Source organism: Rhamphochromis longiceps, linkage group LG14 (genome assembly GCF_057381845.1).
Source record: "Rhamphochromis longiceps isolate RC_006_pf linkage group LG14, R_longiceps_female_GT1.1, whole genome shotgun sequence".
Classification (NCBI taxonomy): Eukaryota; Metazoa; Chordata; class Actinopteri; order Cichliformes; family Cichlidae; genus Rhamphochromis; species Rhamphochromis longiceps.
The window spans coordinates 41,558,770-41,577,766 of record NC_140570.1 but is presented as its reverse complement, the minus strand read 5'-3'; the positions used below and the strand labels follow the sequence as shown (position 1 = coordinate 41,577,766).

Below are 18,997 nucleotides of genomic sequence, written 5' to 3'. Positions count from 1 at the left end.
TCCTGTTCTGCAGTGTTAGTCAGTAAGTGACTGGCTGCTCCCGTATGGGATCAGAACGATGCCACCTTATCCCAAAGTCCAGCCAATGATGCGATTCACATTCGTATATATGTCTGTGAAGGTTCTCAGTCATCCAGGTCATCGTAGTCTAAGGAGCTTGGAAAGAAAAGCGTCTGGACTTCTTTAAGTTGCTTGAAGATGTTTCACCTCTCATCCGAGAAGCTTCTTCAGTTCTAAGGTCAAATGGTGGAGAGTCCCAGATTTAAGCTCTGTGGGAGTAACAAAAGGACAAAGGGACCCCCTGATGATCCTCTAACTAATCACATGAGCCAAGGTGTGAAAACTACCTACGAAGCCTTAAAGCGAGACCCCACAAGCAGCTACAAAAAGAAAGTTATAGCTTGCCTTCAAGACCTTGAGAAGGACAAAATCATTGACCACTGTACATATCACTGGCTTTACCCAGGGGATGCCATACCCTGCATTTATGGACTTCCTAAGATCCACAAAAAAGGGGTCCCACTCAGACCCATAGTCAGTAGCATAAACTCAGCCACTTACAACATTTCAAAACACCTTGCTACCATCCTTGCACCTCTTGTGGGGAACACCCCACACCACATCAAGAACTCCACGACTTCACCGACAAGGTCCAGAAACTTCCCCTGGATCCAGATGAAACCATGGTGTCCTTTGATGTAGTCTCTCTCTTCACTTGCATACCCACCACGGAGGCCGTGGAGACTGTCAGAAAACGACTACAAGAAGACAGCTCCTTGGAGGACAGGACCAACTTCAACCCCGATCAGACCTGCACACTGTTAGACCTCTGCCTCACCACAACATATTTCAAGTACAACGAAGGCTTCTACAGACAAAAACATGGCTGTGCCATGGGCTCCCCCGTGTCACCTATTGTAGCCAACCTTTACATGGAGGAAGTGGAAAGGAAGGCTCTTGGCTCTTTCAAAGGAAGAGTACCCAGCCACTGGTACAGATATGTGGACGACACCTGGGTCAAAATCAAGACACAAGAAGTGGAATCCTTCACTGCGCACATTAACGCTGTGGATAAAAACATCAAGTTCACCAGGGAAGACACAAAGGACGACTGTCTGCCTTTCCTGGACTGCGCTGTGCACATTGAAGAGAACGGCAACCTCAACATCAAAGTTTACCAGAAGCCCACACACACGGACCAGTACCTCCTGTTTGACTCCCATCACCCTCTGGAACACAAACTTGGAGTAATCAGGACCCTACAACACCGGGCAGAACATGTTCCCTCTAAGCCTGAAGGGAAAAAGAAGGAACACACACATGTAAAGGAAGCACTCAAAACGTGCGGCTATCCTAAATGGGCGTTCTTAAAGTCAGCAAAGAGGCACAGAAAAGAAGACCAGACACCAGCGAGGGAGGATAAGAAGGACAGACGCAACAACATTGTCATCCCCTATGTAGCCGGTGTATCAGAGAAACTCAGGAGTTTTCTCCAAGCATGACATCCCGGTGCATTTCAGACCCAGCAACACGCTCAGACAGAAACTGGTTCACCCGAAAGACAAAACTCCAAAACACAAACTTAACAATGTGGTGTATGCTGTACAGTGCAGCGAGGAATGCCCAGACCTCTACATCGGAGAGACCAAACAGCCACTTCACAAGCGCATGGCACAACACAGAAGAGCCACCTCCACAGGACAAGACTCAGCAGTCCATCTGCATCTAAAGGTCAAAGGTCACTCTTTCGAGGATGCCAATGTTCACATTTTGGACAGAGAGGACAGATGGTTTGAAAGAGGAGTGAAAGAAGCATCTATGTCCACTGTGAGCGACCATCTTTGAACAGAGGCGGTGGTTTACAACACCAACTCTCTGCCATCTATAATCCAGTTTTGAGATCCTCCCCAGACGCCTTAACGCCCACTCACATCCTGGACCATCTGACCTCAGGAATTCGCATGATAAGGTGGGGCCAGGTTTCACAATGAGCTCACCTGAAACCCTGGCTGATTGTGACCCACACCCAGTTTCACACCTTGGCTCAGGTGATTAGAGGATCATCAGGTGGTCCTGTGTCCCTCTGTGGGGGGAAACTCCCACTGGGTTTATATCTGGGACTCTCCACCATTTGACCTTAGAACTGAAGAAGCTTCTCGGATGAGAGGTGAAACGTCTTCAAGCAACTTAAAGAAGTCCATTGGAGATGTGAGCAGGACAGACGGAACAATTGACGGAAAAAGTGTGGACTTTATACCAGTTTTTAAATTGTGTTGATCGGCCACGTTGGGCGATCGTGGCCTTGTAGTTCGTCTTGTAATCGGAAGGTTGCCGGTTCGAGCCCCGGCTTAGGGCCTAGTAAAGCGCTATATAAATACAGGCCATTTACGTAAAACCAGAGTTATGATAAAATATCTGCAATGTTTGTTTTTCTTCCTGAATACTGTCGTTGTTTATATTTACTGCGGGAAGAAATGGTGAAAACGGCGTTTTATAAGGAAAACGCTCGAAAGCCTGTGAGCAAAGACAAAAACAAACCTCCCCCCACCTTTCCTATTGGTGGAAAAATGTACCATGTGGACCAATCAAAAAATGATATGGCAACGTGGCATTTAGTTTAGGGAGGGGGAAGTTCTAAGAGTGACGGCGTGTTTTGAGATGTGAGAGATTTGTGACGTTCAGTGCAAATCTTATGTAGTTAGTGTGTAGTCAGTGTGTAGTGAGTGTGTAGTCAGTGTGTAGTCAGTGTGTAGTGAGTGTGTAGTCAGTGTGTAGTCAGTGTGTAGTCAGTGTGTAGTCAGTGTGTAGTGAGTGTGTAGTTAGTGTGTAGTCAGTGTGTAGTCAGTGTGTAGTGAGTGTGTAGTCAGTGTGTAGTTAGTGTGTAGTTAGTGTGTAGTCAGTGTGTAGTTAGTGTGTAGTCAGTGTGTAGTTAGTGTGTAGTTAGTGTGTAGTCAGTGTGTAGTTAGTGTGTAGTCAGTGTGTAGTTAGTGTGTAGTCAGTGTGTAGTCAGTGTGTAGTTAGTGTGTAGTCAGTGTGTAGTCAGTGTGTAGTCAGTGTGTAGTCAGTGTGTAGTCAGTGTGTAGTTAGTGTGTAGTCAGTGTGTAGTCAGTGTGTAGTCAGTGTGTAGTTAGTGTGTAGTCAGTGTGTAGTCAGTGTGTAGTTAGTGTGTAGTCAGTGTGTAGTCAGTGTGTAGTTAGTGTGTAGTCAGTGTGTAGTCAGTGTGTAGTTAGTGTGTAGTCAGTGTGTAGTTAGTGTGTAGTTAGTGTGTAGTCAGTGTGTAGTTAGTGTGTAGTTAGTGTGTAGTCAGTGTGTAGTTAGTGTGTAGTCAGCGTGTAGTCAGTGTGTAGTCAGTGTGTAGTTAGTGTGTAGTCAGCGTGTAGTCAGCGTGTAGTCAGTGTGTAGTCAGTGTGTAGTTAGTGTGTAGTCAGTGTGTAGTCAGTGTGTAGTCAGTGTGTAGTTAGCGTGTAGTCAGTGTGTAGTCAGTGTGTAGTGAGTGTGTAGTCAGCGTGTAGTCAGTGTGTAGTGAGTGTGTAGTGAGTGTGTAGTCAGTGTGTAGTCAGTGTGTAGTGAGTGTGTAGTCAGTGTGTAGTGAGTGTGTAGTCAGTGTGTAGTCAGTGTGTAGTTAGTGTGTAGTCAGTGTGTAGTTAGTGTGTAGTCAGTGTGTAGTCAGTGTGTAGTCAGTGTGTAGTCAGTGTGTAGTTAGCGTGTAGTCAGCGTGTAGTTAGTGTGTAGTCAGTGTGTAGTCAGTGTGTAGTCAGCGTGTAGTCAGCGTGTAGTTAGTGTGTAGTCAGTGTGTAGTTAGTGTGTAGTCAGTGTGTAGTTAGTGTGTAGTCAGTGTGTAGTCAGTGTGTAGTCAGCGTGTAGTCAGTGTGTAGTGTAGTCAGTAGTGTTGTTGTGTGTCAGAACAATGAGGCGCCTGCTGAGTGTTACAGGTGTTACAGCAGTGACACATCTGCTGCTGTCAGGCCTGCAGGTATCAGGCTGTTGTTCTCCTTCATCTCATAGTGGACAGAAATTATTTTTTGTTACACAAATAATTTGTGTGGCATCAGATTTGATGCAGAACAGCTGATTGTTCTGTAAATAGTTTGAAATGTTTGTTTAAAAAACGCCTTGGCTGCATTTTTAGGTAAAAGCTGCAAAAAACTTTGTTTGCATGACTCAGTTACTTTTTTGAAGAAGTAACTATATAATTAATTGGCCAACATTGGTCATTATTTACTGTATTTTGCAGACAGAGTTACAGACTCTCTCCCAGACCACAGACTCAGAATACAAGTCAGAGCTTTATTTAAAAAATAAAAAAAAAGAAAGTTGTGTTTTCAAAATTGGAGTTGAAGTTATTTTTACTTCCAATAGTGTTAACATGCTGCACAGGTCATGAACAAGATTCTTTTTATGGTTTCTTTTTATGTTTGCTTATCCTGTATTCTCTTCTACGTTTAGTAATGGAGAGTGCTTATAACCCCGTTTTGATGTTAAACCTTTTTCATTCAACCAGAACAAACATGTCCGTCATACAAAACCAGAGCCAACATGGTAAATAAATGTGCCATTTAACTGCAATAGCATAGACTGTATGAAGAGAACAAAAAGTGATTCATATATCAAAATGACTTTGTTCAGAAGTTTCTGTCTGTTTTGATGTCCCTGAGGTGTCTGATCCTTCAGCCTGGGGTCTGTTCTTCGTACCTCGCTAAGTAGGTTAGCCGGATTAGATTGTTGACGATTTCGCGTGATCCTGGATCAGTCGGTTCCCCGAAGCTCATCCGGGACTTGCTGTCATAGCAACAGAGCCGTAAGCGTAAACCTGCTCGGGAGCAGGTTTACTTTATGTAAACAGGATTAGATCGCGGCCACGCAGATATGTCCGCGTCATCATACGAAAGCAACAGCGATATTCCACCACTGTTTCACCATAAATAAATAACATCAATGTAACTAAAGATAATGCAGCACCTGATCCATTTATTGATGTCACACAGATACATACAGGTCATTTCCTAAAAAAGGGAAATGTACTATTAACATTCTATTACATGTATGTGATTATTACAGATGTAATTCATATTTCAGAGTAGTAATTGTAAATTACTTCGTGTAATCAAGATGAGAGACCACGGCTATAAAAGCCAAGGTGGATTTGGGAAGTCTGTCGCAGCCATGTCCTGTCCGTATACGCGAGCCACCCATTGCGGAAGGTGCAAGATTGATAAGGAGAGTCCTCAGAATTCAGCGTATATTGCGGGACAGACAGGATCCTTTAGCTCAGCGCGACAGTGTGCTCATAGAGAGATATCGATTTTCCCGTGAGGGTATTATTCACTTAACCAACTTGTTGACGAGGGGGTGCAGGACCACCACCTGTCTTTTTTTGCTCTGCCCTTTTCTTGGTTGCTGTTATAAACAAACAAACAGATTATTTCAGGCTCTCTTTCCAAGAGACGACAAGCAATATAAGTGATAAATATTACCATTCTGTAGAATATTCTTATATTTCACTTTTACCTGTTCCCATGTTCTAGTGGGTCCTGTTGTGGCTCTAATGTGAAAGAGGATATAATATAACAATATAATATAATGTAATATAATATTGGATAATATAGTGTAATATAATAAATCTACCCTACCGCCTACTGGTGTTGGCCAGAGGGGCCGATGGCTCGATATGGCAGCCTGGCTTCTGTCAGTCTGCCCCAGGGCAGCTGTGGCTACAACCGTAGCTGCCTCCACCAGTGTGTGAATGTGAGAGTGAATGAATAGTGGCATTGTAAAGCGCTTTGGGTGCCTTGAAAAGCGCTATATCAATCCACTCCATTATTATTGTTATTATTAAATTACTTACGAGTTTAATTTGTCAGCAACTTCCTGCCAGCCCTCTCTCCTTGCTTTTGCAGCCTTTGCAGTGTTCTCTTGCGTTCTGATTAAACTCTGAAACTCCTGAAATCCCTCACTCAAGAGTTCTTGCTCTGCTGCCGAAAAATACCGAGCCGAGCGCGCTCCGTCGACATTTTCGCCGACCAATCAGAGGGTTGCCGATCAATGTTTCTACTATCGATGCGTGGCCCCTTTTACGACACCCAGTGATGTCACATTACTGCGTCCAGCTGTACTAATCGTCAACAGCAGGTGTGTTCGGGGAACCGGATTAGCGAGCTCACGGTTAGCGCGATGATTTGATCTTGGATGTGTCATTTGATCTTGGATGTAGTAAGCGACGTACGAAGAACGGGCCCCAGGTCTGTGTCCCGCAAAAGCTCCAGAGACCGTCCACAGGAAGCACAAAAAGGAGTGAAGAGGCTGAAGCTAACACCACAAAACGGGCAAAACATTTTCCAGCTATTTTTAGTGCAGCGAGCACCTTCAGGGTAATAACGAAGCGCAATGAGGAGTTACTTTCTCGACGTTTGTTGACATCCCGCGTTTAGCTGCTGCTTATTCTTCTGCCGCTAATTTAAAGGCACTTTACTGCCACCTGCTGGGCTGGAGTGTGGACCATGACGGTTTTAAGGTCTGGATATTTTCTTAAGAAAATCCCCGTGACATTTAAAAATCTGAACATCATTATCTCACCCATACTCTTTTGTAAAATCTCTTCAAACATTAACTGAACACTACTTCTCTGAAAAGCCCTCGCTTAGCTGACTACAAATCACTTTTCCGTACTACAAATATGGAGTAAGCCTAATCGTTGAGTCACTTCCGGTATTTCAGACAATCCCTTTCTGTCAAGAGCCACTTGTTAATTTGTTGCAGACTTGTTAAAATGTTTTCGGAAATGTTATTTTGTTGTTGATGTTTTAAATGTGATTTGCACTTCCCAGCCACCGTAGTATTTTTCCCTGGTTTTACTACCACACTGGGGCACATGTTCACCCTCACATGGAAGAAGTAATCTGATTGGCATGGTGGTATGTAGCATGTAGTTTGAAGCAGGGATTTCGTAGTGCCCCATGTGTAGCGCTGGAACCCAGTCAGGATGTGTTTCATCCATTTCATAGGCTGGTTTGCTGCAATAATGAAAAACAATTAGCAACTCTATAAATAGAACATTTATCAACAAAATCACTCATTAGGATGTTTGTTCTAATTTGCTATGACCTCAGAGCGCATTGAAAATAAAACTAATAGGCTATAAAGAGTGATATGAACTTATTTGGATCTTACCTGAATGAAAATGTCTGTAGCACCAATAGATATCTGGGGATGGTAGCGAACTGGATATCAGCTCGTCTCACAGCTGCTATCCAGGCTAGACGCCTTCTTTTGGTAACACCCGATACATGAGCTCCTTCGTGATGCTTCCAGGTGGGGAAAGAGTAAAAAGAGAGCCCGTTTTCCAGCTTATTCCCTTCCCGATCGTCCGATCTAACAACTGACAACACAGCAAGGACGAACCATTACTGATGCTTGCACTCCTCTAGCCATTTGTTTGGCCTGCTAAAATGGCGCCTCGGTGGTCACGCCCTCTCCAAAGCCCTGGGAGACAGTTGGTGTGGTAAGCCCCGCCCTCTATTCAAAGATGGTCGTTCACAGTGGACATAGGCTGTGTCCCAATCCAGCGACTGCACGCTTCATAGTACGGGCGAGTATTGGTCAAACTGGGCAGAAAGTCTACAAACACATAACATCCTTATAGAATATGATGTAACACTATAGATCAACTTAGCTCAGAATATATAAAGCATATAAACAGTTACAGCAATATGATGCAACACACACAGCAGCTACTGATCCAAAATACTCAAAGCTTCATAGAACTGAAACCAACATTTATTTTAGCTCCATTCTGCTGCTGATACAGACTTTAGGTTTCTGAATATTAAACTTGTTGCTGCCTTTCATAGTGTGTAACCTGAAGGCCCTGAGTACTCTGAGTACTTTCTCCCACACTGGAAACACTGGGATGATCACATTATTTGAACATTACCTAATAAGACTGATTCAGCACAGACAGTTATGTTAAACTTTCCTAGCAGTCCTTCACAAACAGGGAACAGTCTGTCTATTCTCTCCATCTGTCAGCTGCTGCTGGCTCTTCCTCCTCCTCTTCCTCACACACTGCTGAGTTTGTCCTGGTGGATCATCAGGGGTGCAAAGCCTCACAGATGATGTGCAGCAGTGTGTCCCTCAGTCTGTCCTCACTCTGGACACTTGCAGTCGTCACACATGGAAATCAAATGTGTGATAAGCTGCAGGATTCAGACACAAGTGTAACTTATAAACACATGTTCATACTTTTATTCCACAATCAGAGAGAAAGAAACAGAGAGAGAGTGCAGGACAGACAGACAGGTGACAGTCTCAGGTGTACACACTGCTACACAACAGCACAGAGAAGCAGGATTTAGTGTTTGTGTTATTACGAGTGTAAACAAGAAGAGTTCCAGATGGTGCAGTGGACACATGTGTGACTGCTGTGATTAAAGCATCTTTCTTTCAGCTTAACGAGTGAACCGTCAGCTCGTTCAAACACACGTTAAAGTGCGTTTGGCTCGACACCACCGAACAGAGGCAGCAATATAACACAGCTCACATTAACAGTGCAGTGGATCCTGCTTGTGCCGTGATGTTCAGGACTGCAAACCGAGCAGCATCACTGACTTTCAGCTTGTTGTGTTTGTGGATATATGACTGACTTTAATTATCCATGAAATCATCACATTCTCTGTCAGATTAAGGTCGACTATTGAACGGCGTATATTTTAAAGGCTTTAAAACCAAGTTAGTACAAACATCACTAATGTCACATGACTTTGCCAACATGTGACCAACAGTAATGTTTTAATGTTCTTCATTATTAAACATTTGTACATAAATAAGTGACACAATATTCAGTACTTACTTTTGAAAGTTTACTCTTCGGCCGCTCCGCTTCAGGCATCCATCGTTTTTTTCCGAACAAATTATCCACACCCACCACCGCGCTATGAATTGTGGGATATATGGGACCACGAAGTCTACACCGGACCACACTTCAAATTTGGGGACATGAACGGTACATTTGTTGACTGCATTTGGAGTACACTTTGAATTGGGACACCCTTCGTGCGTCGCTGTGACATAATCGGTCTCCAAATGCGTGCGGTCACTGGATTGGGACACAGCCATAGATGCTTCTTTCACTCCTCGTTCAAACCGTCTGTCTTCCAGTTCAACATGTGGACACTGGCGTCCTCAAAGACTGACCTTTGACCTTTAGATGCAGATGAACAGCTGAGTCCTGTTGAGGTGGCTGTTTGGTGTCTCCAGTGTACAGCTCTGAGCTGTCCTTGCTGCACAGCTACACTACGTTTTTTAGTTTGTGTCTGCATGTGTGGCTGGGTCTGAAGGACACTGGGACGTCATGGTGGCGAAGACTCCTGAGTCTGCCTTCCACAGGGTGGAGGTACTGCTCTGTGTGTGGGAGCTTCAATGTTAATGTTTCCATTCTCCTCAGTGTGCACAGAACACTCCAGAAAACCACGATCCTTCCACTGAGCTGATGTGTTGGCTGGTAAATGGATGAATAGACTGATACGTTGATGGGTGGATGAATGGTTGAATCGATGGATCCTCTGTGGAGGTCGTCAAGAGCACCAGATTCCTTGGTGTCCAGCTGGTGGAGAACCTCTCCTGGTTAACACCAGCTCCATAACTAAGAAGGCCCAGCAGTGTCTCTACTTCCAGTGGAAGCTGAGGAAAGCCCATCTCCCTCCATCCATTCTCACCACCATCTACAGAGGGACTATCGAGAGCATCCTGAGCAGCTGCATCACTGTCTGGATGGTAACGGCACCGTATCGGATCACAATGCTCTACAACTGTTAGTGAGAGCAGCTGAGAGGATCATTGGAGCCTCTCTTCCCTCCATCAGACACCTGTCACACCTGCTGCATCTGCGGAAAGAGGTACTGGAGCATCCGGGCCCTCACTGCCAGACTGAGGAACAGGTTCTTCCCCCAGAACGTCAGACTCCTGAACACACACACACACACACACACACACACACACACACACACACACACACACACACACACCTTAATACATCAAGTTACCTTTTGCACAACCCACTGTCATTGTTGCACTTTTCTTTTGCACTGTTTTTTGTTTTGTTTGTTGCAGTTTTTGCACACTTTGCACGTTATGTAGTCCTGTGTTGATTGTGTGTCACATGGAGCATCGTGGTCGTGGAACGAATCAATAGACTGATACGTTGATGGGTGGATGAACAGGTAACTGGATGGAGCCGCCCTCTCGCTCCGTGTACCCGCCTCCACAGCGCCACTCATCGGCCTGCATAAACTTTTTTCCCGCTGTTGTTACTTCCTGTTTAGTCCGGAGCGGAGCCTCGACTGTCCCCCGGGTCTCCGCCGGTGTCCTCTGCCTCTTTGTGTCCGTGTGTGGCCGCTCGGTCTCGGACTCACAGCTCACCTCCAGCCTCCGTCGACCCTCCGGGAGGACGCGGGTTCGGTGTCCGGGACTGCGGGTAGGAGCCGGGCTGAGCTCTCCCGGGGAGCCGGTGTCCGCCTGGTTCTTCCGCCGTGCGGTCCCGATGGATTTTACTTAAATGTGTCCCCGTGAAGCCGCAACAGTGCGCCGTGCTAATGCGCTGATTAGCCGGCTCTGCTAACCAGGTCAGTTCAACGCGCTGACCTTAAAGTGCTGTTTTCACTCACTTCGAGCTAAAGCTGCTAACTTCCAGCGCTGCTAGCCGCCACTGTAACTCCTCCGAGTCCCTAAAACTGCGCTTTAAACTGGGCTTTGAGAGTCTCCCGGGTGTCGGAGCTCTTTCGGGTCTCTGACTTAATTGGACTTGTTGTTTATATGAAGTTTAACTCCGGTTTAACAAGTAGGGCTGTTAAACACTGCCTGTCAGTGTTTGCTAAGTTTGATTAAATGTTGTTTAAATGGACTAAGAGCCAAAGTTTACTCGTGAAACAGTTCCTTAAATCTAAGAGAAGCAGGCAGAAGGTCAGCCCACGCTCAGCGAAGCCTTTATTCGGCTTTATTTTCAGTCTTCAGCGGACTGACTATTAAATTCAATGTTGTGTGATTGAGGTTTTGAATGGGGTGGGCCGGGGCTGACCAGTAAAGCTGGGTTTAGATGTGGATTAAAAGTTTTCATTTGGCCCTAAACTGTTTATAAAATGTTAAAATGATTTAAAAATACAAACTTCAGGGTTTATCGAGGATCCAGGGACACACAGGATGAGTTTTCACCGGGGGCTTAATGTCCTGTTAGGCGTAAAATTAGACGTTTCTTTAACGAGGTTTTGAATGGAGTTTTGACGCTAAGCCTCTTGTTGTGTTAAAGTTACTTATTTGGGCTAAACTGGGCTACGCATCGAGTCCTGAGTTAAACTGGGTTAGTACCTGAGTTGTGTACTGGGTTCACTGGTGGGTGTCAGTTTACTGTGGTTAGGATTAGACTCTGGATTGGATCATGTGCTTTTTAATTGGACTAAAACTGTGAGTTAAAGGTAGTTTTGGGGAAACTGTGTTAAACTGGGGTGCTGTTGGCATCGGTACTGGGTGTTGAGCGTTGAGGCGGGCCTGGTGGGTTTCTGCTCTGTGTTCCCGACCCTCACAGGTGTGTTCTTGTTCGTGTCTCATGCAGTTGGTTCCGGTCTAAGCAGGTTTGGTCCCAGCTTTAGCTCACCATGGCAGAGCTCCACCAGGCGCCCACCTCGCTGTGCTGCTGCCGTAAATCCCTGCCGGACTCCGGGGGCCGGTGCTCCGGGGACTTGGCCCGGCCCTCTGCGGGCCTGGGTCTGGAATCCCAACGCTGCCCCCTGGTGGATGTGGCGTCCGCATCGAACTTCAGGAGCTTCCAGCTGTGTCACTTCCACCTGGACCTGCGGCTGAACTTTGCAGTGAAGGAGATGAGCGGCTGGCTGGTTCTGGACCTGGTTCCGGTGCAGCCGGGGGTCTGCTCCCTGATCCTGGACTCCCACCCTTCTTTATTGATCCACTCCATAGACTGTAAGGTGCCGGGGGCCGGGCAGCAGGAGCCCGTGTCCCTCACGTACCGCGTGGACCCGTTCACCGACTACGGCTCGTCGCTCAGCATCAGCCTGCCAACCGCGGCAGTGAAACCAGGCCGGGCGGTCCAGATCACGGTCCGCTACACCACCACGGACGGGCCGGCGGTAAGGAGACGACACGGCGTCTGTACAGCGTGAGCATGCTGAAGGTGACCACAGCGTGACCCGTGTGTGTGTGTGTGTCTGCAGATCTGGTGGCTGGACTCGGAGCTCACCTGCGGTCAGGTTCGTCCTCTGGTCTTCACTCAGGGTCACTCAGTGTGTAACCGCTCCTTCTTCCCCTGCTTCGACACGCCAGCCGTCAAGAGCACGTACACCGCCACGGTCCGGGTGAGTCACACGGAGCCCAGGTAACATCAGAGCGGTCACAGAAGGCGTTTCCTTAAACACCTGCACTCACGCCGTTTCTGCTCGTCCTCCTCGGCAGGTCCCGGATGGCGTGACGGTCCTCATGAGTGCGTCTCGGAGTTCGTACTCCAAACAGGACCGCGTCTTCCAGTTCTCCATGGAGTTTCCTGTACCCTCCTACCTGGTGGCGCTGGTGGCCGGCGAGCTGCAGCACGTAGACGTCGGGCCGAGGTCGCTCCGCGTAAAATAACGTTTTCATTATTTATCAAAATGAGTCCAAATATTGTTTCGATGTGTTTGCCGACGAGTGAGTTTGAAACATGATACAGTAAAAATGATTTTAGGCAAACAAACAGATCATTTTTCATATTCCTGATGTTAAATCGGGGGGGGGGGGGCACTCCAGGCCTCGGTGTCCTGCAGGGGTCACCCTGGGTCACACCTGAGTCACACGACGAGCTCATCACCAGGCGTCTGGGAACGTTTTCATTTAGTCGTTTAAATCAGCTGATTCGTCTAAAACCTGCAGCACTCGGAGGCTCGAGTTATTCAAGTAATGTAAAGCAGTGAAAATCAGTATGAAAGATAAACGTGAGCTAAAGGTCAAAGATGATCATAAACAAAATATTTACATCTGTGCAGAAACACATTTTGACCTTCGGCCAATCTTCTTTCAGGAGTCGTCTGTGGGCGGAGCCTTGCCTGTTGTCCTGCGCGGTGAAGAAGCTAGGGGGCAGCGTGGAGCGCTGGCTGGGCGTCGCCGAGGACCTGTTTGGACCTTACCTGTGGGGCAGGTGAGCCTCTAAGTTTCTGACCAAACTTTCTTTAAAACATCCTCGGCGATGCTGACACGGCTCGTCCTCAGGTGCGACATCGTCTTCCTCCCTCCCTCCTTCCCCATCGTCGCCATGGAGAACCCCTGCCTCACGTTCATCATCGCCTCCATCCTGGAGAGCAGCGAGTTCCTGCTGATTGACGTCATCCACGAGATCGCCCACGGCTGGTTCGGCAACGCCGTCACCAACGCCACCTGGGAGGAGATGTGGCTGAGCGAAGGCCTGGCGACGTACGCCCAGCGAAGGATCACCACGGAGGCCTACGGTAACGCTGCGTTCACCGTTTCAGAATTTACGTTTTTGTTGGCGAGATTTTAAAACATTTTCAGTTTTACGTGTTTGAACCTGAAGTCACGAACAGCTGATTATTGATTTTTAAAGTAAACACGACTTCAGCCTCAGTCCACATACTTTTGGTCACCTCGGGTTACCTGTCGCCCTCAGGTGAGCCGTTCACCTGCCTGGAGACTGTTGTGCGATTGGACGCCCTCCACAGACAGCTGCGTCTCCTTGGAGACAGCAACCCCGTGAGCAGGCTGCAGGTCAAGTTTGAGTCAGGTGACCCCCACCCACACACACACACACACAGATGGAGGTGTGGTGTCCACTCGCACAGGTGAGATGACATCACTGTGACCTGTTCCAGGTGTGAACCCCAGCACGCTGATGAACCTGTTCACCTACGAGAAAGGTTTCTGCTTCGTGTCGTATCTGTCGGAGATCAGCGGAGACGTGAGACGCTTCGACTGTTTCCTCAGGGTCAGCACACACACAGTGACACAGACACACAGACACACAGTGACACAGTGACACAGACACACACACACACAGACACACAGACACACAGTGACACACACAGTGACACAGACACACAGACACACAGTGACACACACACACAGACACACAGTGACACAGTGACACAGACACACAGTGACACAGACACACACAGTCACGCACACGCACACACACACACACAGTGACACACACACACAGACACACACACACACAGTGACACAGACACACAGACACACAGTGACACAGACACACAGTGACACAGTGACACAGACACACACACACACAGTGACACAGTGACACAGACACACAGTGACACAGTGACACAGACACACAGACACACAGTGACACAGACACACACACACACAGACACACAGTGACACACACAGTGACACAGACACACAGACACACAGTGACACACACACACAGACACACAGTGACACAGTGACACAGACACACAGTGACACAGACACACACAGTCACGCACACGCACACACACACACACAGTGACACACACACACAGACACACACACACACAGTGACACAGACACACAGACACACAGTGACACAGACACACAGTGACACAGTGACACAGACACACAGACACACAGTGACACACAGTCACGCACACGCACACACACACACACAGTGACACACACACACAGTCACACACAGACACACACAGTGACGCACACACACACACACACACACACAGACACACACACACACACAGTCACGCACACACACAGACACAGTCACACACACAGTCACGCACACACACAGTGACACAGACACACACACAGTCACACAGTCACGCACACACACAGTCACACACACACACAGTCACACACAGTCACACACACACAGTGACACAGACACACACACACAGTCACGCACACACACACACACAGTCACGCACACACAGTCACGCACACACACACAGACACAGACACACACACACAGACACACACACAGTCACACAGTCACGCACACACACAGTCACACACACACACAGTCACACAGTCACGCACACACACAGTCACACACACACACAGTCACACACAGTCACACACACACAGTCACACAGACACACAGACACAGTCACACACACACAGTCACACACACACAGTCACACAGTCACACAGACACACACACACAGTCACACACACACAGTCACACACAGTCACACAGTCACACAGACACACACAGACACACACACACAGTCACACACACACAGTCACAGACACACACACACAGTGACACAGACACAGACACACACACAGACACACACACACACAGTGACACAGACACACACACACAGTGACACAGTCACACACACACAGTCACACAGACACAGTCACACACACACAGTGACACAGACACACACACAGTCACACACACACAGTCACACAGACACAATCACACACACACAGTGACACAGACACACACACAGACACACACACACACAGTCACACAGACACACACACAGTCACACAGACACACACACAGTGACACAGACACACACACACAGTGACACAGACACACACACACACAGTGACACAGTCACACACACACAGTCACACAGACACAGTCACACACACACAGTGACACAGACACACACACAGTCACACACACACAGTCACACAGACACAATCACACACACACAGTGACACAGACACACACACAGACACACACACACACACAGTCACACAGACACACACACAGTGACACAGACACACACACACAGTGACACAGTCACACACACACAGTCACACACACACAGTCACACACACACAGTCACACACAGTCACGCACACACACAGTCACACAGTCACGCACACACAGTGACACAGACACACACACAGTGACACAGACACACACACAGTCACACACACACAGTGACACAGACACACACACAGACACACACACAGACACACACACAGACACACACACAGACACACACACAGACACACACACACACAGTCACACACACACAGTCACACACACACAGTCACACACAGTCACGCACACACACAGTCACACAGTCACGCACACACAGTGACACAGACACACACACAGTGACACAGACACACACACAGTCACACACACACAGTGACACAGACACACACACAGACACACAGACACACACACACAGTCACACACACACACACACAGACACACACACACACACAGACACACACACACACAGTGACACACACACAGTGACACAGACACACACGCAGTCACACACAGTCACACACACTGGAGTCATACATGTGTCACGTGTGTTCGAGCAGTGACAGTTTGTTTGTGGACAGCAGCTGAGTCGCTTTCACAGTCACAGCGTCCACATACTTCTGCTCCACGTTTCCATAGATTTACATTTCATCAGGATGTTTTACATGCTGCTCAGAGTCATGTGACCAGCGTTTGCATCGTGTGTGTGTCACAGGATTACATCTCAGAGTTTAAGTTTAAGAGCGTGGTGGCTCAGGACCTCATAGACTACTTCCTGTCTTACTTCCCGGAGCTGAAGGATGCCGCCGTCGCTAAGAGAGAAGGTCAGGAGACACTTTCAGCTCACCTCATCAGCAGCCTCCTAGTCTTCTCTGTGACATCACTTCCTGTGTGTATGCTCGTCCTCAGGTCTAGAGTTTGAGCGTTGGCTGAGCGGCTGCGGCCCGCCTCTCTACGAGCCAGACCTGTCAGCGGGCGGCGCTCTTATCGGGCCCGTCCAGGATCTGTGCGACCTGTGGAGGAACGCTGACCCCCCTGACCTAGAGGCGCTCGCGACCTTTGACCTCTCGACCTGGAGCACCTTTCAGATCGTCCTTTTCCTGGACCGCATGCTGGACCACTCGCCGCTGCTGCACAGTAAGTTGCCGTAGAAACACTGCAACACATCATTCAGAGCCTGCAATAATCTGCTCGAGTGCAAAGTACTCGAGTATTTGTACTCCGCAGCATGAAACATACGAGTACTGATGAAAGGGGTCATGTGACATCCTGTTTGCTGCAAATGGTTGGTGACGAGGACGTGGGCCGTTTCTCAGTACTCACGTCTGTACTGACGTCCTCGCTAGTCTGGACTCCGTAAGTTCACACGGGAGTTCGGACGTCCCGAGAACGCAGCGCGATCGTTCTGCTATTGGAACGGCAGTGTACGTGATGACATCACAGCTCCACCCCCTCTTAATTTAACTGTTACACATGATGCAGCAGATTTACTTCAGGAAAAAGATATTTCAAAAAGTATCTTCAGCACTTTGACGGATCATCAGTTTCATACAGTGAAGCACGATCACTACATGACACGTGTCTCCCAATCAACATAGCGTTAGTAAACTCTCAGGGCAGACAGCTGGTTTGGAACAAATAATCAGATCATTGTTGGAGCAGCGTTCAGGATCTCCACGCATCAGCACGCCGTTTCTGCTCCCGGTGAAACTGCTTCCTCCTGAATTTAAATATTTTGATGTTAGATTTGTTACTTTGACGGGAACAGTACTGCGACTGATGCCGGAGCACAAGTACAGATGTTGAGAAACTGCCTTGATGTTCCTCACCGCGCAGAACACAGGAAGTGATGTGACAGGTGTCCACTGAAGGTTCAGTGATGAATGATGATGTCACTGCGCAGGTGTGATGGCGAGCCTGTCGGACTCGTACTCGTCGCTGTTCGACGGGCTGAACGCCGAGGTGCAGATCCGCTGGCTGCAGATGGTGGTGAGGAACAGCTTCTACCCCGACCTGCCGCGAGTGCGAGCCTTCCTGCACAAACACGTAAGTTCCGCCCACCTGCCTGTTGCGACGTTGAGCCGATCAGAACAGACATAGTTTTAAGGGGGTCGCTCAGCTACTCTGTCACATGTTTGCCCCTCCCTCTCCGCAGACGTCCAGGATGTACACAGTGCCGCTGTATGAGGACCTGGTTGCTGGGGTGATGAAGTGTGTTGCCGTGGAGATCTTCTACCAGACACAGCGGCGGCTGCACCCGAACCTCAGACGCACGCTGCAGCAAATCCTGTTCCAGACCAGCTCGACCAATCAGAATGGCTCCGCTCTGCCTCCCTCCTCCGGCTCCACCCCCCCGCAGGAGCCAACCGCTGCCGTGGCGACTGCCTCCCCTGGCGGAGCCACCGGGACAACTGCCACCATTGCTCTGCGTGATGTCAACGTCTCGGCGTGATGCCCGGACTACAGGAAGTAGAAACAATCAACAGGAAGCCTCACTCCAGATGTTTTAAAAGGGTTGATGTGGGTCAAAGGTCACTGCTTGAAAGCTTGACCTGTGTCTGGCGCCCCCGAGGAGGGCCCTGGTTGGACCCTAGAGTGTTTTTATGCGACTGACGACAGAGCAGAGGTCAGGTCGTTCTTCTCAGCTTCTGGCAGAAACGCGCCACCAGAGCGGCGTCGTGTAATTAGGTTGCGTTCGTGCTAACTCGCTCAGCGACTAGGCTGTGTGGGCGGAGTTCGACCGGGCAGGGACGGAGACGCCATGCTTGCTGATGATTCAGTGAGAAAAACATTTCAGCCTTACGCTCGTTCTCTGCCCGTGCGCTCACTGCTGGTTGGTTTCGCCGTGAGTGCCTTTGCCTTGTTGAAGTCTCTGCCCCCATCACTGTGTGGGCGGAGCCTCTGTGACAGTGTTTAAACTCTACCTCCGCTTGTGTGGACTCACCTGAAGGACCTCAGAACACCAGCAGATCACCTTAACGCTGCCTTCGTGCAGCTGGGAACACGCGGCCTTCTGTCTGTCCTGGCTCTGAAACGTCCCACCAACACTGAACGCCTCCTCGCTCTCTGAATGTTGAAGATAACCTCATGTTTACCTGACCTCTGACTAAACGAGCCCACGGACCGGTCCGATGGGCGAGCTCGTGTTGCCTGTTTGTTTTTACTGTTTTATGGACGTTTGTTTTTATGAACTGCTGACCCTTTAATAAACACCGATATCCAATCAGAATCCATGGAGAAAATTCAGAACCGAATGAA

At 48.4% G+C, this 18,997-nt stretch overlaps 1 protein-coding gene across 1 annotated transcript; it reads left to right on the top strand.

Annotated features, from left to right (window-relative positions):
• Positions 1-10,320: 10,320 nt before the first annotated feature.
• On the top strand, positions 10,321-18,962 carry rnpepl1 (arginyl aminopeptidase like 1). The gene is made up of 12 exons (XM_085380904.1): positions 10,321-10,616; positions 11,600-12,131; positions 12,216-12,356; positions 12,454-12,605; positions 13,052-13,168; positions 13,240-13,475; positions 13,655-13,768; positions 13,857-13,969; positions 16,455-16,563; positions 16,649-16,876; positions 17,643-17,785; positions 17,895-18,962. The coding sequence occupies exons 2-12, from the start codon at positions 11,643-11,645 to the stop codon at positions 18,189-18,191; spliced, it is 2,139 nt and encodes a 712-aa protein (XP_085237030.1). The 5' UTR covers positions 10,321-10,616; positions 11,600-11,642; the 3' UTR covers positions 18,192-18,962.
• The last annotated feature ends 35 nt before the right edge of the window (positions 18,963-18,997 follow it).